The following is a 24,014-nucleotide window of genomic DNA, read 5'->3' on the forward strand; positions in this document are numbered from 1 at the left end:
AACTGTAATTCTCAAACAGTTCAAATATTCTCCTGACTACACCTAAAGAGCAGATTTAATAACAATACTTCACTGCGAATTAAGCTGCAAAGTAGGAAAGAAAGAAGAAGAAAAAAGCAGCACTCTCATTAATTTTATCACTCATCAGGTAGTGTGGCAGGCTTCTATCAAATTTAATTTTACAACCAGGATATATCTGCAGTTATTTCATATAATCAAAATATATTCCTTGCAAAATAATTCTCTCTCGTGAGATAGATTTAATCAGTACGATAAAATTTAATGCAAGCATGGATACTGAGTTCATTTTGTACAAGTTCAATTCACGAAGGGAATACACTTCTTACATGATCTTCCGCTGAAATTTCAACATGTACAGCCTAACCTTTAAATTCTGTAACCCACTTAATTAATAAATGCCATACACCCATGTTTGCTACTTTTAGGTTTCTCAAGACAAAAAAGTCTGCTAAGAAACTGGCCACATACGAAGAAAATGGGTTCTCCAACTGACAACTGTTCTGATGCTTTTTAATGTGATATCAGTTAATAAGATTTGTCCAAAATCTTGAAAACTGACATTGGTGCTGCCACTGGATGAATTATTCTTTTAACCCTTTGCACATTTCATTTCAAACACTAATCCATGGTGGCATCAGCCCACACCTTTTCTAGATATAGACATTTTAAATTATATTTAACTGTTTTACTATGATAGAAGGGGCAGAGCCCTTTAGATTTTACTATGCTTTATTGTTCTGGAAAGAGCAAAGGGTCAAATCACTGCATAAAACTGTATTAAGTTGCATAACTGCCAATGCTCCAATATTTTAATCCTTTGCATGATGGTGCCATGAAATGGAGTTTGGTGCTAACAAACTGAAGAAATAAAAATACTGTAGCAGTGAGCTCATGAGCAATATCAACACACAGCACATTTCTTAATACATTATTTCTATATGAGTGCTGGAGACAGAATAGAGGATGAATTTATTTCAATGGTGAAAAAGTTACAAACATAAAGTTTGAAACACCACCATCTGAAGAATGATATGGCAACTAGTATTCTGATGCATAGTAAAGTAGACAAATATTCAAGGACTGTATTTATTCCTGTAAATTATTTGTTACTGCAAGAACAGATAAATGCCTAAACTCTAAATTCAAAATGCATTAGGATGTCAATTTAAGTATCAACACAGTTACGTGTTACAAATTTGGTCTTTGTAAATCATAGGAATATAAAGGAAATATGAAAACCCACAGTTGAAACACTGAGAATATGGTCTAAGCACATATGGAAATAAACAACAAAAACTGATCACAATTTTGGGACATAGAAGGGTACAGTCACAAATAAAACATTCCTGTTGTCACAATGCTATAATGTAGACACCATCATTCCAGGGGACATGATCACATTCAATACCTACTCACACTCAATAATATCAGTCTCTGGAGACAATCTGGAAAGGAGCATCACCCTTCCCGATGTTTATGTCGAACTTAGCCTTAGCATTTATCCGACAATCTAGGCAGGAACAGGTTTAAAAGAGAAAAAGAAAGAATATCTACAAATCATAGGAAAAAATACACCACCACTGAGAAGCCAGCTTCAAAGTAAAGCATTAATAGCCCCACAAACATCGATTCTTACAGCATGCAATTTCAACAGCTCATAAAATAACAAAACATTTAAATTAATAAAATCAGATTGGGAATGTACAAACATGACACCTTTCTCCAACACTGTAAATCACTGCAAAAATAATACTCAATGAATTAGTCAGTTTTGTAATTTTCACTCTGGTTGTAGCATATATGGTTAATAAAATGGTGACAATGTACAGTACAAATAAACAGAAAATACACCTGTGCACCTCATGCACCCAAAGGGAAAGGACACCATCCTGAGATGAGAACACTGCCCAGGAGTCCAACATCTTGAGCTGCACTGTTCTTTCATACCCAAATTCTGCACACACAGTATACACTTTGCTTCCATTTGAAATTTAGACACCATCTTTGTTTTTGCACTGCTGCCACAGTAGTAAACAAATTCCCTATCTTGTCAGTGTTCTGTTTTTCATCTCTGAATATGCAATGGTTTGTCTGTAATACATGCTTTAATTTTGGATAAATAATTTAGGCACACTGTGTTTCAGCAAATTGTTGTTCTACAACTGTATGTACAATAAAAACTCGTTTTTTCTACTGCGTAAAATTAGTGAAAAATGTATGCTGACATACAAAAGAAAGGAAAAGAATGGGGGAACTAACATGAAATAAATTAATGCAATGTTGTGAATAAGCAACACAATGCAATTAAGCATCTACTGTTAATAATTTTGTAATAAAGCTTCATCCTTTCCAGAATGATAATCATGTCTTATTCACTAGTGCAAAATATTCAAATAAATAAGGTTATATATAACCTAAAAATGGTGCTCACAAAGTTAGAACAAAATAAATACACCAACAGTTTGAGATCTTTTGCCACACACTACATTTCCATTACATTATTTAAAAATTATCTCCTATACTACTTACTTACAAGGAAGTAATCTAGCCTCATTAGCAAAGGTAGTAAATGTGAGCAGGATTAACAAAAAATTCCATTTAAATGTAGAAATTTCTTATATAACATTTTTTATATATTTTTTTAAACTGTCATGTATACTGGCTACTCATCAACATTTATATAAAGAACATTTACATATTTACTCTCAACCGGTGATGTTGAAATTACCTAAAAACACTGTCGAAGTGAGCTGCTTTCCTCTCATGAAACACGATGTCCTTATGTCCCTTATGCCACTTTTGGTCAGGTGATCAAGGGAAAGAATGATTAACCCTTTAAAGCCTAATGTTAACCATGTGTATGTGTTTAACAGTCAACAACTATGCATTTTGCATTCATGTATTTCATATAATTCACAGAGTAAACCGATTATTTCCTTAAACAGCATTAACAAACTGTTCTTTGTAATTAAAGATTAGGCATTGTGTTATTTTTCCAGTACAGACTGAATTAATTAGATATTATTTAAGTGAGCTTCAGCTTCAAACGGTTGATGTAGAATGCCAAAGTGGCAACACTAAGCAAAAGGACATTAAAAATTACAAATTTTGGATGAAATACCCTGCAAACACTTTTACGCTTTCTAAGTCAACTGCAAAATACAGATGAAATATGTGTTTGCCTCAGGGCTTAGACACAAGTTATCATATTTATTTATTTGTAGATTGTTTAACAATTCCAGTAGCTCAGGACTATACAGCATTGAATGATAGGATAATTAATGAATTGGAATCAATGTGAAAGAAAGCAGTCACAGCCTAATTTAAGTTATCATCCCAGATTTTACTGGGGGGACTGAGGAAAAACATGAAAAACCTCAGTCAGGGTACCTGGTCTCCAGGCCAGAATTTGAAGCTCGGGCCATCTGAACATGAAGCAGCAGTGCTAACCATACGGCCTTGATAAACGGTGGTAAAATACGACAAAAGCAGTGATCCGTTTAAGTGTGTTATGAGTCCATCTGTACAACAGATTGTCATATGTAAGTTATTGTCTTCCTGATTTTTAAATTTTATATAAGACAATTCTAAGAATAATATTTTATAAAAGAAAATTGAACAGAAGGTACCAGAAATAGAAATTTATATTTTATTGGTTACTCCATTCTTCCATAGCTGTTTGCTGGTGTTATGTTGACCTAATGTTATATACACAGGAAAATAATCATAATACAACTTCACAACCAGTGCCAATTGAGAATTTATGACCTAGTTTCTATTTTCTACACAACCACATCCAATTTTCAGAACACCAGTCATATGTACAATCAGGTCACTGTATTTAATGACAGCAAAACATATGCCCATCCTCATACTAAAAATACCCGGAACAGTGTAAAACTAAAAGCAATATTTTTACAAAGATAATTCAGCCACAGTTCCACCTGTATGCCACAAACAAAATAACTACAGAATTCCCAGTTACTGTAAACAGAAAATAACTGCATCACAACAGCAATCTGTAACATGGATATTTCCAGAATAAGGGCAGTAAAACCTAGAGATCTAGATACGTAAAACATACAAACAAAAACCTAATAACTGAAACACTTTGATAAACTACTCACAATCTGCATTGTAAACATCTGCTAGTAACCATAACTCTGTCAAATCATACTTTATTACTCAAAATCCAAGTCACACTATCACAGATTGCAATAATAATATAATTTTAAATCATACAAATAAAATATATGGAGATTATCTATGTATTTTTAAAAGACCTCAATGTAATACATCCTCAAAATTGTCCAATAACAAACTACAGTGTGAACTCTGGGTAGTAGCTTTGAAATTTGTTTTTTAATACTCTATTTTATTGTGACGAAGACTAGAAGGTTCTAATTTGGAACAGTAGCGCAATTTATGACCAATTTAATAATAGCACAAGATCTCTATCAATTTTTATACCAAATAAACTACAGGAATGAATATACAATTAGTAGTTCTACTACAACCTTTCAGTTTCCAAAATTCAATAATGAGATTTGTTTCCTTCCACAACACAACCTGAGATGGTATGATTTTGAACCATTATTTAATTTACAAGGAAAGCCACTAACACACAGCATTAAGCAGGATAACGAAAGCTAAAAACCACACACAAACACAAATTAAACTACAATTTTATTTCTATCCACAACATGGATCACTGAATATGCGGCTATAAAAATTGCATCACCTACAGGCACTTTTTACCAAGCCCAAAGAAAGGATGAAATATTCCACAGATGTACCCCAATGCACCCTTATTCTGTAATCTTTGACTTCAGTCTGTTTCATATCTGTTGAATGCTATAAACTTCAATTACTGTTTCAGAACTAAAAAAGAAGTAAAATCAAATCACAGAAACAAAAAGAAAATCTAAGTGCAAGGAAACATGTACAGTGATGCACTTACAGGTGCACACACAAATATGGAACATACACACAAAATTATGTACAAGTAACATAATAACAATTTCAGTATAATGAAATATTACATTTACTTATTACAGCTCAGGTACCCTGCTCATGACCCATTGCTGAAAATTAAAATTAATGACAATAAATAAACTTGCAATAATACAATATTCAGCCCAAAAAACATAGAATATATCCAGTAAAGCAATTGCCACCAGTTCAAATACAGAATTCCATCAGACACGTGCAAGTGGATGGACTAGATGCAGATGTTGGCAATGCTTGTGACAGTATGTACAACAAAGTGGGGCAAGTACTTACTCCTGTCTATGTTGCGCTGCAGGTGCATTGCAATGCGGTGTCGAGCATCATTATATTCCAAATGCAGACCAAGCCTGAGGAGAGTGGGATTTTGTTCCACAAGCGCCGTTATATCCATCTCAATCTTGTTCCCCAGTACCTGGGAGCGCTAAAACACCAACACATTCATTTGTTTTCTTTTAATTCTATGTAAAATAAGATATAATTTCTGGACCATTTAGTCATTCATTATTCTTACACAAATAAATCTTTTAGCACAATTTCCAAGAAACTAAAGAAAATAACTACCGTCTTAACCCAGATATATAATAAAGAAACATGTTTTTTGTAAAAATGAAACCGCAGCTGTAAAATGAAAGCAAACCCAGTCTGGAAAATATGAATATCCTTCCATGGCAAATACTCATTCTACAAAGAAAAAGTCAAGAAAAATAGGCACATTCACTCTGACATTGTCTCCAAGATTTAATTTCTGAGACAAAGTTAACACATCAGAATTTCATTCACGAGGATAATAAAAGCAAAACAGATTCAATGAAAGACTGCTACCATGTAGATAATCTTCTGTCCTCCTGTCTGCTGTCTAACAGAATAAAGATTAAGACAACACAAAACCATAATTTTGCATGGATGTGAAACCAAATTAACTGAGAGAGGTATAGAACTGACTAACATCCATTTATCACTATTTCACTATTTAATTTATAAAATTGCTGTAAAACAATTATTTCTTACCTGGTTTGATGCTCTGAACTCCTCAATGGACTTCGTAGTGAGCAATGATTTGATGAGTCGGACAATAACTGCTGGACTGATAAAGTTTGTTTCCACGCTGAAAATAGCATAAACTTTATTAGCATGGGTTACTGGGATGGTACACAGCAAACATACATCCATATTCATAATTTAATTACAATTTCAGTACACATCTTATATAAACTATTTATTATTTCATGAGAAGCTCCTTCCCATGTAATAACAATACATATAACACAAATGAACATGCTTACTTGACAACACGCAGGGTATTATTGTGTTCTAGTGCCTCTGCTAGTTTCAGAGCTGTAGGGTCTGTCATTGCGGTGTTTGTAAGACTCAACGTTTCCAGATGCGTGTTGTTAGGAAGTGCTTCAAACAGTTGAGTAAACTTCTCCTCCGAGATATTCTGCGTAAGAAATGTGATCAATAAGAAAACTGTATATGGCAATGTTTATATTATTATCTACAATGAATGCTACAGACACTTTTACAGTGTATGTCAGTAAGTTTGTACAAGGTTTCATAAGAAAACAAGACTGGATAGGAGAACTCTTTAGAGGACACCGGTGTCATCACAGGCAACACATCATCAAGAATGACAATCACCATACCAAATTTGACGAAACTTGGAACAGTTGTTCTCAAGTTATGTTTCCAAGACCACTGATAGATGGCAGCAAGACCGTAGCCTAAAGACTCAAGAAGACATGGATGGACCCAAACGATTTTTTCAATTATGCTGAAGCATAAAGAAGACCTAAAAATCCAACTGATGTCTCAATTTAAACTCTTAAAGAGGATTTTCATTAATCTGTTGTGTTGCTTTATGTAAGCTCTTTGACTTTAAAATAATTACAATAAATGTTCTTGATGACTTCAACAGTTTTAGTTACACACAATATGTTTCCTGCTTTACTTGCCCTGCTCCAACACACAGTCCTGGTGAAATCTCACTTCAGGTCATAATTACCCCAAGTACAGAAGTAAATGTAGCATATGACTGTTCTAGCAGATATTTCAGTAAGAGGACTATAATTGTTAACAAACTCCTTCCTCACCATTTATATCAAATCCAAATGTCCATTAACATGTTCACAAGAACCTGACACTGGGCAGATGAATCCAGGCTAAATTCTCTAACCATATTTCTTCACACTTTATTGGTCATGTCACAGCCCTCATACAATCCACATGGCCATTTTCTTCCATAATCGAACACCAATCCATTAAAAAGTGGAGTGTAAGTCCATACATCAGTCCCATCGTACATAAATTTAAATCCTGTATTTATGAATAATGAAGGTTAAGATCCATTTTAATATTACCCTCCACTTTATGATTAGGTTTCTCATGCAGTGTCTTCCCTTCAGGTATTCTGACTAAAACTTTCATATGGACTTCTCATCTTTCCCACATATGCTGCCTGCTCTGCCATGCGATGTTCATCAGACCATCCTAACATTTGCTAAAAAGTACAAATTATAAAGCACCCCACTTTGCAAACTTCTGCACCCCCCTCTTTGGTCCAAATATTCCAAGCACCCTAAAGTGGAAGGCCAAGTTTCACATTTATATAAAACACAGATAAAATTATAGTTGCGTACACTTTAATTTTCACATTTCTAGACAGGAGACAGTATATTATATTACCTTAATGTTATTCCAATTGAGATCAATAAGAGTATGGTCATCATCCTGAACTTGCTTTATGGTTGCATCTGGATCTGTCATGTTGGGAGGATCCGCAGGGTACGGCTTTGGTTGTGATGCTTTGGTGATGCCATCCCAACCCAGGCCAATAGGCTGACCCTTACTCAGCAGGGATGCATGATACTGATCTTGATTCATCATCGAGTGAAAACCAAGAATGGCTGTAACCACATATATACATATGCAGCTCCTAAGAGTTCACAGCTAAATGACATTCAATGCATAACAAATGTATTTTATATATATATAAAAGGTATGAACACAGAAATACAAAGACTTAAGAGAAGAAAAGATACACTGGGTCTGGAGAAAAAAAACCCCTGTGAAATGCATACAGTAATGCGAGTGAAAAACTGCTCATTTGAGGAGCATTAATAAACTTAAACATCAAACTAAGTTGGTCTTCTGCATTGTAACACAGTGTGAACTTGCAGGTAGATACCAACATTATGGACGAACATACTGCCTCTATCATCAGAGCAGACTTTGGTTAGAAAGCACAATCTGCTGTAATCCTTTTGTCCAGTTCTGTAAATGACCCTGTCTAGTCTGGACTAGGTGATGACAGACTATAACTCATTTGGAGAGCAGAAATATGAAGATGGCCGTCTTCTGGGTTGTAGTGTCATGTAGTCTAGTAGAAGTTTACCAACGTTTCAGTGGTCATTGCTGCCTCCATCATGAGGGCGATTATTGCCCTCATGATGGAGGTAGAAGACAGCCATCTTCGTACTAACCACCATGAAAACCTCAAATCCTACGAAGTGCAAAAGTAATCTTTGGTCATAACGGCTTCATTCCTTGCCAAGTGTTTAATCCATCAAGTAATCACAATGCAGACCACATTGGTAAATAACAGAAAATCAGACAAAAAAATAATTATATCATAGTCATAATAACTAAGCAGACTCATTATCTAAGGAAACTGTCAGCACAGGATCAAAGTATGTTACGTGCAAGAATGGAGGAAACATTTAAACAAAACAAACAGGAAATGTGGGAGAATTTTTTGAAGGGGTGGGGGGGAAGCAGACTTTAGAGGAAAAAATGGAAAGAAAAAGGCACAAAAACAAATGCATAATGCAACAACTTGTAAATAAAAAATGTTGAACATCACAGAAATGTGACAACACAGTCAATTGAAATTAACTACTACATTAGCCTATGAGCCCAACTATCTAATTGAAAAACCCAAGTTCAATTAATGGAAGCAAATACAGTTCACTGATAAACCAGAATACAAATGTCACTTCCCAGCTCATGGCTGAAACTGCATGACTCACCATCACGTGCTACAAGACCTTCCCAATCTGAGTCAAGTATCGCTGCAGAAAAACACCAAAAACAACTTGCCTACTTCTAAGAGGTGCTGTAAGTGATGTCCCTATGATAGATGCATTCCAGTTTATCAGTGAACACATACATAGCATACATTACCGGCAAGATCAATAATTTCCTCCTGTGTTGCTGCGCTGAGAGCATGTTCATACTCATCTCCCAAATCAATAGTGATCTGCTCTTCTACCTCCCTCTCCTTTACTGATGGAGGTGGAGGAATCCACTAGTAAAAATCAAGAAGACACACATTTTAAATCAGTTTCCATTCTACACTGAACAGCCCTGCTGAACTGAACTCTTCAAGTAACCATATTTTGTTTCTACAGATATGTTGCATGTTACTAGTCCTGTACAATTCAAATGCATTACAACAGTCAATGTACAAGTAATTATAACTTATTACTAGATTTAAAATATCATAAGAATAATGAGTACAAGAATGACGCTTTTATGCCAGTTTATGGGTAAAAATTAATTAATTCCCCACAGGTTTACTATAATATGCCATAAAAATTTCTAACAGTCCTAAATCTAAAGCTCAGCTGCAGATAAAGAATAATTAAAGCTATTAATTACTTTAACCAATACAATACTACCAGAAATGCACAATAACACACCATAAGAATAGGAGAACCCATAAACAGAATGATAAAGAAACAAAGACAGGAAGTCTACATACATCACTGCAGTAATCTCTGAGTATCAAACTGTATCACACTTACTTTCTTCCCTCTTATCGTGCCTGGAACATATGGCTTCACTTCTGGTTTATCTGGTGTTTCCAGAGCCTGTTTGTTGATGTGCTCAATCAGTTTCTTTCGATTCAGCGGACCAGTAGGATCCTTGTCGCAAGCATAGCTGCATCTCTGTGATGGAGGCAGCAAGTTGTCCTGTGATACATCATAAAAGTATTATTAGTAATCAATCTATATCCTATCTGGTTTGGAGATTTTCAACATTTCCAGCCATTAATTCATAACACTCTCCTCTAACTTCAAATGTCAGAACAGCTCAATCAGTAAAGTCACTGGCTACATGCTGGATAACCAGGGTTTGATTCCCAAAAAGGGTAACAATTTTCCTGTAAGATTTGAGGTTTTCACAGCGGTGAGTATGAAGATTTCCGTCTTCTGGGTTGTTGCGCTGTGTAGTCTGGTCGATGTTAACCAACGTTTCAGAGGTTATACTGCCTCCGTCATCAGGGCAGGCAGTATGACCTCTGAAACGTTGGTTAACATTGACCAGACTACACAGCGCAACAACCCAGAAGATGGAAATCTTCAGGAATTTTCCTGTTTGCCACCATGGCCACACCCCAACTGCAGTTCACCCACCATCCTAATCAATGGGTCCTAATATTATATATTTTGTGAAGGGTATAAATTATGGAGCTCCAAGTACGCAGTTTCCTCCAGCCTCATGTCACTTCAACCTTCTTACATCCAAATATTCTCCCAAGCATCCTTCCTGTTCTCAAACATCATGTAACTATGTTCTTCCCTTAACATGAGGGATCAAGTTTCACACCAGTACAAAACAGGAGGTATGATCTTTAATATTTATGCTTTTAAATAGCAGATGGAAGGCAAAAAATTATCAACCATATGGTAGCAAAAATTCCCTAAATTGAATCTGGTCTAATTTCCTTCTAAATAAAATTTTGATTTGTTACCACTGTTCCCTAATATTTGAACTCATCTGCACTTATGAGAACACAATATTTCAAAAAAAGAAATTAGTAGAACCAGTCTCTTTTATAGCAATAAGAAATGAATGTTAATGTGATAGAAATTTTATAGACATGGTTATTAATCTGTACTACTGACTAACCAAAGACATGCACTAGGTATCATTATTTATTATTATTAGACTATTATTGGCTTCTTGCTGTTGGCAAACACTTAAGTAAATGAACTGAATTGAATTGAATTATTGCTTTCTAATATCAGGCAATGGAATAATCTGATGAAAAGACTGAAACAATCTTTCTTAATGAATATGTTTCAATATTTGACCACCAAAATATGGCAGTAATTTTAAATACAGCATGTCATCACGGCACTGGGTTTAAGCACAGATAAAACAACCTTAATTATATGTATCAATTCCTCTAAGATTAATTCTGATCACTTTCCACACAGTGTACTGATGTACATTGTTGGGTTATTAAAACATCATTAACTGAATAACATGTTAAACAAAAACACTTTTCTTGCAGAAAGAAATTGAACTTTTAAATACTTACCATTATGGAAGTAGACACCCAAAATAATGTAGTCTAGATTATGATGAAGAAAATGGTAAAACAAATCATGTTTGGGCAAAATTGTACACAAATTAACTATGCTATAAACAGAAGTGGCAGAAAGGGCAAAGAGGAAGAAAGAATGAAAAGAAACATAACCTAACATGAAATGCCGCATCAACAATAAAAATTAAAGACTTATTAACTATTAACCACATCTGCACTCAACTTCTAATACAAAACAATTTTTATTGAAACTGACATTAAAAACTGTACTCACATCAGGGTCCACTTCCTTGGCAAGGATATTTATTTCCTCTGGAGACAGTTGGGACAATAATGTATCAACATCCAAATCTTCATAAGCACTGAGGTCCTTTCCATATAGTTTTTGGTTTGTTGTCATCTTTGTTGTCGTCGTAGTTGACGAAGTCTGAAATATATAAAGAAATCGTTCTTAGTATGTCAACCTACACCACTGAACTCTTAGAATCTGTTACCCAGCACACTCCAAGTTAAAATGCAACTTGACATGAAGATGACATTTCATTCTACAGAATACCAAAATGATTCCTTCTCTTCAGTGTGATTGCCAAAAGGTCTGTGAGAGTGTGAGAATGAAAACTGCAGAACAATACACTAATTTCTCTGGCAACCTCGAAACCTAAATTACCGTCCTGAACAGGGTCAATCAAGGCTTGGCGCAGACTTGGTACAGATTAACAAAACGCATATTCAGTTCTTCGTATCTCCACACAAATATGCACTCCAAACTGTAATTCTCCATTTAACCAACTACATAGCTTATTATTACACACACTATTAACTTATTTTTTAAAAGAGAAGCCCTTGTGACATCAATTAGTGGGTCACGATCGATAAAACACCATCGTCAAATACCAGCTGGTGTACCTAACATCAATTCAAACACAAATCAATTTCTATCGATGTCGTCTTGACGTCACTTGAGGCCCAAAATACACTAGGCAAGATGCAGCACTAACTAATAATCCATACATATATTAATTACATCATAAAAGCTTCAAACACCTACGCCCACTTCTCCAACTCTTCTAGAAATCTTTACATTCGGCAGCACAATGGGCCTCTCCCCACTCCTAGCACTTGGTTCAACCACGAGTATGACTAGATAACAAGTTGTTGGAAGTAAAGTTCGACGCCATATTTGGTCATGATAACGTCATCTCTGCTTTAACAGCGTCAAAAAACATGTTTACAAAAATGTTCTCCGTCTGTTATTGTTGAACGATATTCAGTTATAGACAACATAATTTGCAATGTTACGACAAAATAATTTTATCTGACGTTTACAATATATTCATAGACCACAGAAAGTATTAAACCTTCAGCGGAAGAACTGATACATAACTGAAAGTAAAGGTAAATTTGTCCCTGGCCCGTTATTAAACCACGCCATGAAGACATTCTATTGATTCTTGACCTTTGCACTAAATGGATGTGGGCTTCATGCCCTGACTACTTTGACCGCCCCATAGGAAGTCTGGACACAGCGACGATGAGAAATATATCAGACCATGCGAGGAATAGGGCCCATCGCACAGCCCCCAGTCTAGTTACTATCCTGACTAATCACCCAAGCTCCTTTCGTGGTGAATTCCACGGCGTTCTTTTCTTTTTCAGTTTTCACTCTTCGGTATATTCGAAGAACAGCCATTTTCGTTCCAACGCCCGCACGTTGCGTTGCACAAACCACTTAAAATGGAATAGGAATTAATATGGCATGGAAAGTTGTTCTTACTGCTGTTGGATGAATTTTAATTTTTATAAAATTTCATTCATTATAGCCTCTTTGTAATTTATATGCCTTACGAGTCGTGAATGGATTTTTGTACTTTGTTAAAGCTGTCAGATAAGTTTTGCACCATCACTAGACTTGTAATTTTTCATATTTCGAAAGACTGTTTGGTATAACTCTATCTCAATAACAAATGTTACATGTGAATTTTAAAACTTCATGAGGAAGTGATACCAAATGGCAATTCAAGTATAACTTTTATTTACAACAGATTTGCATCTGCGATAAATGACTACATTGACTAATAATACACGCCAAACCTAAAGAAAGATTTTGAAAAATATGTAAATTAAATTTAAATTTCCAGTGAAGTTCACGTTAAATTTAATCAGTGGCCTAAATACCGAAATGATAATAAACGGGAATAAACAGTTTATCTGTTTTCAACAAAAAATTAATAATTTACTGTTTAGTAGGAATTGAGGTTCTCAAGGCGGTGAGTATGAAAATAATTGTCTTCTGGGTTCTAGCGCCGTAATGGTAGAGGCTGCAAGTACCTCTGAAACGTCGGTAAACTTCTACCAGACTACATTACGCTGCAGCCCAGAAGACAGTTATTATCTTAATTTACTGCTTGTTACCTGAAAATATAATAATGAATGTGCGCACTTATATGGAATAAAATTAAGGTGTCACTGTTTAAATTCCTATAAAGTAACAAATTGAATCAAAGTGCGATAATTTGAACTCCCTCTTGTATTATGTGACTGGCACAGGCGTTTCTGTAAACAAACTTCTTGTATTTGTGTCTTTGGCTGAATACGTGTGCATCGTTATCAGCTGATCTTACTAATTTTAATAATGTAAGGCCAAGGTCACGTGTTAGCATATTCAACGCTAGCGGCAGAGATGAAAGGGTCATCTGCCGGCAGATCAGCGAGTGGTGTACAAAAAATCGCAAAGCCAAGAATAGCGAACAGTAGCGGCGAGGGGGGGAGGAGGGCTGCAGGCGTACTCCGAAGGAGTGGCAGCCGGCCAACACCCTATACTTGGTGATCTGTGCACGAGATTATTTATAGGGATAGGAAAAAGAGAGAGACAGATGGGCTGCGGCCACTGGCCTTCTGCAGGCCTCCCAACATGGCGCGCGTGTGACAAGACCTCGTGGTCACTACAAAGTCTGGCAGGACCTCTTTGTATCAGAGGTCATGTCACATCAACTATGACCTCTGGGTTTTCAAGATGATAAAATCAAAGAGGCTGAGATGGGTGGGGTATGAAGCACGCATGGGTAAAATGAGAAATTTGTAAACCCTGAAAGGAATAGGCCACTCAAAAGACCTAGTCTTACTTGGGACGGTAATATCAAAATGGACTTTTGATCTGACTCAGGATAGGGGCCAGTGGAGGAGTCTTATGTAATTTCTCTAATATTTTGTTACGTCGTCTCTATCAGGTCCAAATGTTACCACTCCTCTGCATTTTCTTCGAAACTCATGTTTTACACACATACAAAATAGTTTTTTATTTCACTGCTATGTATTTGAGTTGGTTGTTCGTAGGTTGGGTTACAGGAGTTACTAGCGATCTAAGTCTGTCCGGACAATCTTCCGTTTCAAGAAACATGAAAGTTCGCAGATTTTATATTTTAATGTTCAAAGCAGATTTTATAAGAACTTCATGTCTTGCTTGGAAGAATATTTGATCCTAAACGTAAAAAAGGAACATACATAAATAATTGCAAATAATTAATAGATAATATATAATTATCAAATATAAATAAAACACTGGAGAGCTTAATAATTTGTACTGTTGGTTAAATATTATCAGGATGAGCAAATCAGGATCAGCTAGATTATACGATAAATTCACACAAAAACTTGTACAAAAATCTGAAGGGAACAGACCACGAATCTTAAATAAATTGAATTCATTACATTCATCTGTCTCACGATACCGCCCAGTCACTGATCTCATGACTTCATTGAACGTTTATGTTGTATTAAAGGCAGGGTATGTCTAGTCTAGATTAGCGACTATTAGCTTCTCAAGAAGGACTCTTCTCCATGATGTTAGTAAGCTTCATATCGCATCTTCTTCTCCTTCTTCAACTGTAATGGATGACCTGTTCTGATTTATGACTAAGCACTACTCCATGGGCTGGCGGGGCGAACTTTAACAAATCTTTACAACAATTTTCCAGCTCACTTTGGGAAATTAAAGCAAAATTGGGGGCGAGGTAACAAACAACGCGCTTCTTAAACGAACTGTAACGCGAGTCGCTTCCTCTGACAGGACACTCATAATCTTACGTCAAAGCGACACGTACGAAGGGTCGTCGCCCAGAATACGATGCTATGTTTTCGTGATATTGACCCTGGAACTTGCACAGGTGTGGTGACAAGTTCCTACGCCCAGCTGAGCGGAAATCCCTTCTCGTTTCCGCTAATTTACAGCAGAAATGATTCAGATTTAGCAAAGAGGTAACGACGGGTGTTAATGCTGAGATTGTGTTCCGCCCATTATACCGTTAAAAGGTTCCACACGTTTGTTTCTGTGAAAAATGTATGCAGAATTAAGGCTCGTTACCTCTAACATAATCTAAGGGGTTAGTCTGGAAGATAATCAATTTTGAAGGGTTTTGACGACGATGTACGTAATACGTTTAAAATTACTAGGTTTCTGGACTTTGTCGATCGTCTGATATAAAAAAACGTTTCGGAAACTGGATCTGTTTCCGTCATCAGGTAAAATGAAGGATAAGAGACACCTACTCAGTTGAGTCCGTTAGAAGGAGCTATCACCGGTCCAGTGCGTCTTCTTCCTATTCTATTCTTATTTAAAAGTTATTACAGACTGACAACATTATATTGGGCATTGCCAATTGTCTGAAAAACTGGTATATTTTGGACACGACATTACAGGGGGTGAATTGACTGCCATTTTCAGGTGGTTTGTTGTCATTGTGGGTCTACAATTTTTTTAAGATTAGTGGCGAGTCTTAGGACTGAACACGAATGGGATAGCGCTCTCACCAAGGCACATATTGCCACTGTTCCGGTACACGTTATGCTTCTAATATGTGTCATGTTCTTGGGGAGAAATAAGGATTTTGCCATTTTGGCTCTCGGAACTGCCATATTGAATTATGCCTGAGATCTCATAAAAATTCTAGCTCAGTTGAAATTTATTATAGTTTTGCTTTTACATACAGCTGTAGGTATACTGAGTTAATAAATATAATACATCTGCGTTTATCAGCTGTGAGGACAGTCTCACTTTTCTTAAACCACTTTTTCTGTCCTCCAGCTTATCATACACAACTCCAGACGAAGATAGACTTCAGTTCTTCGGCTAGTCACACCTCCAGACAACTACAGAACTGTCCGGTCTTTAATTTCTCTCATCCCTTTTACGTCTCTCTTGTTAAGGCCGGCCATTCATACCCCTGGGCACGCAATTCGTCATAGAGTGAAAAGAGTTTCATGATCTGTGTTGGTCTGAGACCGCAGTTAACGTGTTTGATTCGCCTTTCCTCGAGGTCCTAAAATAACTGGTCCATCGAACTTGCATCCAGTCCTTGCCTTTTTATATTACATTTCTTGTTTGCAGTTTTTTCTGAAGACCTTAATTAGCTTCCAGCGGCTCAATCTGATTCAAAATAAAGGTATGTGGCATTTCTTGCCTCTTGCTTTGCTGTTTACATATACTGTTAGGCTACAAACTATCCAGACCGCTACAACGACCTTATTGTTTACATGATTTTTGAAATATTAACAAAATGCTGTAACGATACAAAGCTGTAAAGGAATTGGGGTTTGCAGCATTTCATGCTGAATATAAAAGTCAACTCGACACATTTATTTTGGCCACTGCATCCATCATTAGGGCGATCGCGATAGAGACAGCAAGTACTTCTGAAACGTCGGTAAAATTCTTCAAATTTTCAGGCGCAACATACCAGAAGAAAGCCACCTTTAACATTTAAATAGGACGATTCAGTCTAGTGACAAACGAGAGCAACTGAACTTTTAAACACACTGTACCGAAATAAAATTATTGATTTATTATGACAATTGTAGTGACCACGTTGTGAGCTCAAGAGCTGCTGATAGCAATGATCCACATTCAGTTACGATCGGCTAACCAAGATACTAGAGGCAAAGAGAAAGGGATGACACTGTACGAAGGAAATTTTATATGAGATTATCAAGCGTAAGGTCGATTCACATTAATTAATTTCAGTGACAATATTATTGAATGGCCCATATAGGATATTTTTCATCTCTTCAAGAACTCAAAGTTTTAGGAGTTTTAACTGAATTTCCTTAACACAGAACGTAAAATCGTTCTCAATATGAGATAAGACAGACGGAAGTCAAGCGTAAACGAAGCGCAACTTGTATGATTTGAGGTTTTCACAGCGGTGAGTACGAAGATTTCTGTCTTCTGGGTTGTTGCGCTGTGTAGTCTGGTCGATGTTTACCAACGTTTCAGAGGTCATACTGCCTCCGTCATCAGTATGACCTCTGAAACGTTGGTTAACATCGACCAGACTACACAGCGCAACAACCCAGAAGACAGAAATCTTCATACTCGTCGCCCTGATGACGGAGGCAGTATGACCTCTGAAACGTTGGTAAACATCGACCAGACTCCACAGCGCAACAACCCAAAAGACAGAAATCTTCATACTCATCGCCCTGATGACGGAGGCAGTATGACCTCTGAAACGTTGGTTAACATCGACCAGACTACACAGCGCAACAACCCAGAAGACAGAAATCTTCATACTAAGAATCGCCCTGATGACGGAGGCAGTATGACCTCCGAAACGTTGGTAAACATCGACCAGACTACACAGCGCAACAACCCAGAAGACGGAAATCTTCGAAGCGCAACTTCCTAACCCGTCTCAAGAGTTTAAATTACCCTTCCTTGCCAATTATAAAGACAATTTTTGAATTGACTGCAAGAACTATAGAGTGACTCTGAGTGCAACCTTACAACAAATTTCATGTTGTATGTTTATCAGACTCCATACACACGAATTTGGGGTTTCTGCTCTGGCCACAAGAACGACCACTAGCAGGCCTAACCAAAGCAGTCCGTCTTCTTCTTTTACTGTCGCAACCTATTTTAAGATACCAGCCCAGAACTTACTTGGAACAAACTGAAAGCGAGTTTATTAAAAGTTCATTGATCTCTATGTAGACTGCAGGACAGAGATATCAACAGTGTCCGGAAAGAGAATTTATAATTAGACCGTAAAACACATTAACATTTAAACAGGCCTCTCGATGGTTAGCCTAGACAAGGATTTAAACAATAAGCCGTTATTTATATTTTACTTTTTAGCATGAATCTAGATTTAAAACTACTGAAAAAAGCCAGTGAAGAATAAAATAATTGACAACTAGTGAACTGATTCCGAATGAGTGCATAGACTTTGAAGTTCTAAATTTTAACGCCATGATTACAGCAATTTTAGAGGGGCAATTACCACTTTAAAATGGAGGCAATACATTCCTTCGAAAAGTTTGTAACCACCTGCTGAAATACATTGTACCTCAACCCAGAAGACTACAATCCGCATGTTCATCACAGTGGAAAAATAAAATCCCGCATCATAAAAGCCACTTAGCTATTACACAAAGTTTGAATCTTAAAAATCGTTTGTTACTGCCATATTGAGATAACGCATATTTTAACCCGACAATAAAATGCACTTTAGCTCACGGATTAAAGTTCTGAACTCGTGGGCGGTCAAAGACTGAATCATATTCTATTGCTTACAGATTTTGCGTATAGACATTAAAGTCACAGAACATTACGTCACAGATTTTCCACCGTCACCACAATGTGGTTGACTTAAAATATTTCGTACGTTACTACATAGTATGGAAATAACTGATGATGACTTACAGTCAAAACATGACTGCAAATATATATATAAAATTAAATGTTAGGAATACACTACAATAAATTATGTTCATAGGGCGGTGGACGCACGTAGGAAAATCTCTAATTTTATTATAAATACTTATGGTTATCTAAAATATATTCGCATGAGAATTTCCTTTACTTTAAAACAATTCGAAAACTGAGACTTGAGAACCCAGAAAGCGTAGAAGTTTTTAGAGATTGTACGGAAGTTACTTCAAGGACAGCAAATCGTGGCGTAAGCCAAACAAGCCGATGTTTATAGCAGAAAAATGAAAGTGGAAATAACCACACGGCCATCTGCTTTTGCCGCTGCTGCGGTAATAAATTGCTGTTATTTCAATTAGGTTTTACGTTCGTCTTGTACAGTAAATTTCGAAATTAGGTTTAACTTAAACGGGAAGACTTTACTGCCGTATGTAGTCTTATGCACGTCATACGCCACATGATTCTCAAAACAAGTATAGCAGCAGCAACCAACTGATCTTTGTAGTTTAGCCGGTGTGTTTTCTTTAAGGTAGGACCCAAATTTTTAAATTCCATTTAGATAACCTACTACTTCCAAGTGTTAATACGATATCATTTACCGATGAAGGTCCGCAGTAACATATTCGCTGGTATTTTGCACAAATAGACTTCTTTTCCTAAATATATAATTCGAGTAAATCAATGGTTTTAAAACAAATAATTTATCGATTATTATGTTTGTTCAATTACTTACAACGTATATAAGTAGCAGCTTATCATTTCTTAATTAATTGGTTGAGTAGGTGATTGGTTGATTCATACAGACGTCATTAATGTTGAATTAACACGAAATAATAATAGCAATGAAATTAGTTAAAGCTTTCAAACTTTTGTTCAACAACATTTCTTCCTTTCTTGTCATTCGTTTGTAAACAGATTTTCACCAGCCCAGAGGTTGGAACGTTCGCAAGCTGACCACTACATTACCCAAAGTCTAGTTCTGAGGACACAGTCCTCATTTTTAATATTACCTTCATTATCTTCATTTGTATGCTATATAGCTTGTCTTCGTCTACCCACTGCCAATTTTATATTCAGAGATAAACTGTTTCCGTTTATTTATTTAAAAAATAAGATCTGAAGACTGGCTCTGTTACATGGATTTCGTAGTTATGTATCGCAAAATAATATCTTTCAAGTTTATCTCATTAATTCAATGTCTTTCGTCGGTAAATTTATCATCTTCAGACATAATCTAATCCTATTTATTTTATAGTGGTTTGTCGTATCTATTATGCAGCCACACAGAAATCCTAGAACTCAATGCAAATATTTACGTAACCCTGATTAATAAGCCTGTCTCCGGTGAATTTGTATGTGAACTACAATATTAAAACGGTTGAAACATTGATATCAACTTTGTCCATGGTACGTAGGCATACAAATAGAGCATATACCTGTATTAATGTGGTTATGGCTTTTATTATCACAAGAAACGTTGTTATAATTGATTTATTCGGTTTAGATAATTCTCTAGAGATTACACAATTATTTTCGGCCGTAAGATTATTAACATTGACATATGATAACAAAGTTATCGATAAATACTCCCAACGTATCTGCACACAAACTAGTTCAGTTATTGGTGATGTTCTTTTGGGTTCTGGCGTGTGGATTAGTCGGTTGAAGCCAACGCTTTAGAAAAGCGTACTGTCTCCAACTTCAACCGTGAAGATGGAGACAGTACGCTTTTCCAAATCGTCACCGCCGTAAAATCTCAACTCTCACATAGTTCAGTCATGTTTTACTGAATGTTTTCACGAATCAGCCAAGTACTGTATTTTATTTCTATACGAAAAACATTTTATTATTTTAATTATTAATTGTTTGGGCTTAAGGCAGAGGCAAGTACAAGAGACTACAGAAAATGCCTGTTGAAGAGCTTAGTAAATTTTACTCGTCATCAAATATTATTAACGTGCTCAAATCCAAATGGATTGGCTGGACTACGTGGCACGTACGGGAAAATTAGGAATGTACACAAAATTGTATTCGAGAAACCTGAAGGAACTTGGGAAACTTAGGCATATATAAAATGGAAAGAAATAAATATGAAAGTGTGGACAAGCATTAACTAGTTCAGCATAACAAGTAGCGGGTCCTTGCAAAACGCAATTAAACACAGGGTTCTATTAAAAAGCGAGGGATTTCTTGACCGGCTGAGCGAATAACAGCTCAAAAAGAAGAACGTCGATCTGTAAAATTAAGATGGACTCGCTTAGTTTTCTAAAACGTATTTATAAAACCTTTTAACCTTCACAATTACTTTTTTAAAATAATAATTAAATAAGTTTTCTTCTTAATGCAGAGTTGCGATATTGACACTCATATATCACAGAATATTGTTGGCCAACAGGACCGACCAGAAGATCAAAAGAATAGCTTGTAACTTTTTGTAATTTTCGTTACATCATGAAGACTAGTCTGTTGACACAGGCGATAACAGTAAATTCTAAATGTAAATATTCAACCCAATTCTCAGTTAGCGAGAGGAATACTGAGCGATCACAGTAGCCTATTTGTTAGTAATTTTAAATATCGGTTTGTACAATTGGATACATACATACATACAGAGGAAGTAACAAATTCTTGCAAATCGACATTCTCTAACAACATTCAATAAAATGAAACACGACAAAATACAGACAGTCCAAAGCTGCTAGCAGCTGACCTTTCTCGGACAATAGTTAAAAGAACCGTTTCCTTCCCAACGCTCGTTGAGAAGGCATAAGTGTAAGTCGATTTCTGTACTGTAGCAACCGAATGTGGTGGTTTATGTCTTTTGTTTGGCTTCATTCCCGGGTAGGAGAGAGAGGCCATCTTGTTTGATCGAGCTCAGTGTTTCCACGAGAATACTGTACAATAATGTTGCTTTAAACTAGATTTACTGTCTCTCTCTCTCTCTCTCTCTCTCATACACGAGTTATTTGTCTAGATCAGTTATAGTTTCAGGAAGAAAAACATGTAAGTCAACCAGACGCATGAGTTCTAGGAAGACTGTAACGAATTTTGCAGACGGCCTATATCAACAATTCTCTTCCTACAGCAGCTACTAGAAGTGAAGTTCACGTAACATTGCAAACTGCTAGTCAAACTATATTTGATTAGAAGTTGCACTGGTGACGTTTCGTGTTACCAGGCTCTTTAAAAGAAGTTAATGAAAGCCAATTAACAGTATGACAGCAAAATTCGAAATGCCGACATCGTTAATAATGAAGTCAGCAACTGGAAACGTTTGAGAGCCACTTCCAGCTATTTCCATTCACGTCTTAATGTTATCCTAAAAACTCGGTCTTCTAAGAGGGTTTTAATAGGTTTTTCCATAAAACTTCTGTGTACATAACTAATTTCCCCATTACAATCGTAGCTTCCTTGATTTCGCCATTACAGCAGTATTATGTGGTCTTATGTTAGCATTTAATATAACGTTTTTCATTAAAATTATGAATTGAAAGTTATTTCAGATCAGCTTTATAAATGGAGGCTCTTGGCGAACAAGACGCAAATGGTAGATTAGTGCTAACTGCATGGAGCTGAGTCCTTTTGAGAAGCTAACAGACGTTCAGCAAGTCATAAAATTCTCCGTATTTTATGAAATCAAAAGGTTCGTTACCGTGTTCACAACAGCCCGCCAACGGTCATTATCCTGAACCAGATTAATTCAAACATTATCCACTCACTTGTTTCCCCAAGTTCCATTTTTTAATATTTCCCACGCACGCTACATGCCCTGCCCATCTCATCCTCCTTGATTTGTTTATCCTAATAATATTCGGTGAATAACGCAAATTATTTAGCTCCTCACAATGCAATTTTCTCCAGCCTACTGTCACTTCATCACTCTTAGTTCAAAATAATCTCCTCAGTACCCCTTACTCAAACACTCTCAATGTATTTTGTTTCCTTAATGTGAAAGACCAATATTCAAACACATACAAACAGTTTTAGATGTCTTAATTTTTATAATAATAAGAACAAAAACAATAATAACATATTAACACACCAACACCAACATTAATATAAATATTCTCATAAAATTTTGTAGTGACAATAATTGAATTTATGAACAATAAACTTCTGAACTTGACTTCTGTTGATTGCTATGGTTTAATAGTAAAAATGTGGGGTTTGTCTCTAAAGTCACGAAAATTCTTCAGTGAGTTCAACGTTACTTAGTTCGAGGGCAGGGGACATTCGGATATCGTTCTATCACAAGACTTTATTTTTCACGTAATGAATAGGGCCCCATGAGAATGTTCCGAGGATTCCAAAGCTAAACCTGCCGACACTAGACTCAAAAGAGAGGAAATGGAACTTGTTTCGAGCTGCCTGTGGGCTATTCTGGGTCCGTCACTTTGAGCCAAGGTTGTTACTGCTTGTGCTATCAAAGTTGCCCACCACCATTGGACTTGGCTCCAATGTTTTGCATTACGATACTCATTCTTTGTGTAATGAAGTTATTCAGACATTTGCAAAATGCCACGACCTCCCACGATTTGACGTGGAACAGGTGACCAGTTGAAGGTAACAACTGACGTCACCTTCATATACGCCATAACACAAGACGGACGCGGGGTATAAGAAGTTCTGGCATTTGGGCTACAAATATTGGAACATACTTATCTAACTAAATTAACTCTATGCTAGTAGAACATAAGAGTTCAGTATTATTAATATCAAAACACGAGCAGTAAGCTGATATGTCATTCGAACTTGCATCTGCTTCACTAAGACTGTTCTAATTCTTATGCAAATCAGATCAGTTTATAGAAGCAGGGCTTCAAAAGTACATTCCCTCATAACCCATGAATGCGTTAACGGAGACTGGTGACGACGATAAATATCTATTCGGGAGATACAGAAAACTGCTTAATGACGATCTTCTTAGTCTGTGAACTTCAATAAATATTA

At 36.3% G+C, this 24,014-nt stretch overlaps 1 protein-coding gene across 16 annotated transcripts in view; it reads right to left on the reverse strand.

The window, feature by feature from the left end:
* The window catches only part of tmod (tropomodulin), a 78,831-nt gene that overhangs the window by 12,994 nt on the left and 41,823 nt on the right, over positions 1-24,014 (reverse strand). For 8 of the 16 annotated variants that reach the window (XM_022063408.2, XM_022063421.2, XM_022063426.2 and 5 more), the window contains exons 2-8: positions 11,637-11,789; positions 9,834-10,001; positions 9,211-9,334; positions 7,714-7,934; positions 6,315-6,469; positions 6,040-6,136; positions 5,305-5,452 (exon numbers count right to left, since the gene is read on the reverse strand). In XM_022063408.2, coding sequence (XP_021919100.2) covers positions 5,305-5,452; positions 6,040-6,136; positions 6,315-6,469; positions 7,714-7,934; positions 9,211-9,334; positions 9,834-10,001; positions 11,637-11,789 — 1,066 coding nt within the window. Of the gene's footprint in view, positions 1-1,437; positions 1,532-5,304; positions 5,453-6,039; positions 6,137-6,314; positions 6,470-7,713; positions 7,935-9,210; positions 9,335-9,833; positions 10,002-11,636; positions 11,790-12,029; positions 12,051-12,268; positions 12,287-12,386; positions 12,510-24,014 lie in introns of those variants that run through there. The other 8 variants (XM_022063398.2, XM_087343158.1, XM_087343101.1 and 5 more) reach the window with 5 other exon arrangements.

Source organism: Zootermopsis nevadensis, unplaced genomic scaffold (genome assembly GCF_977971745.1).
Source record: "Zootermopsis nevadensis isolate Lab colony 2312 unplaced genomic scaffold, Znev_1.0 Znev_ptg000001l, whole genome shotgun sequence".
In the NCBI taxonomy this organism is placed as follows: domain Eukaryota; kingdom Metazoa; phylum Arthropoda; class Insecta; order Blattodea; family Termopsidae; genus Zootermopsis; species Zootermopsis nevadensis.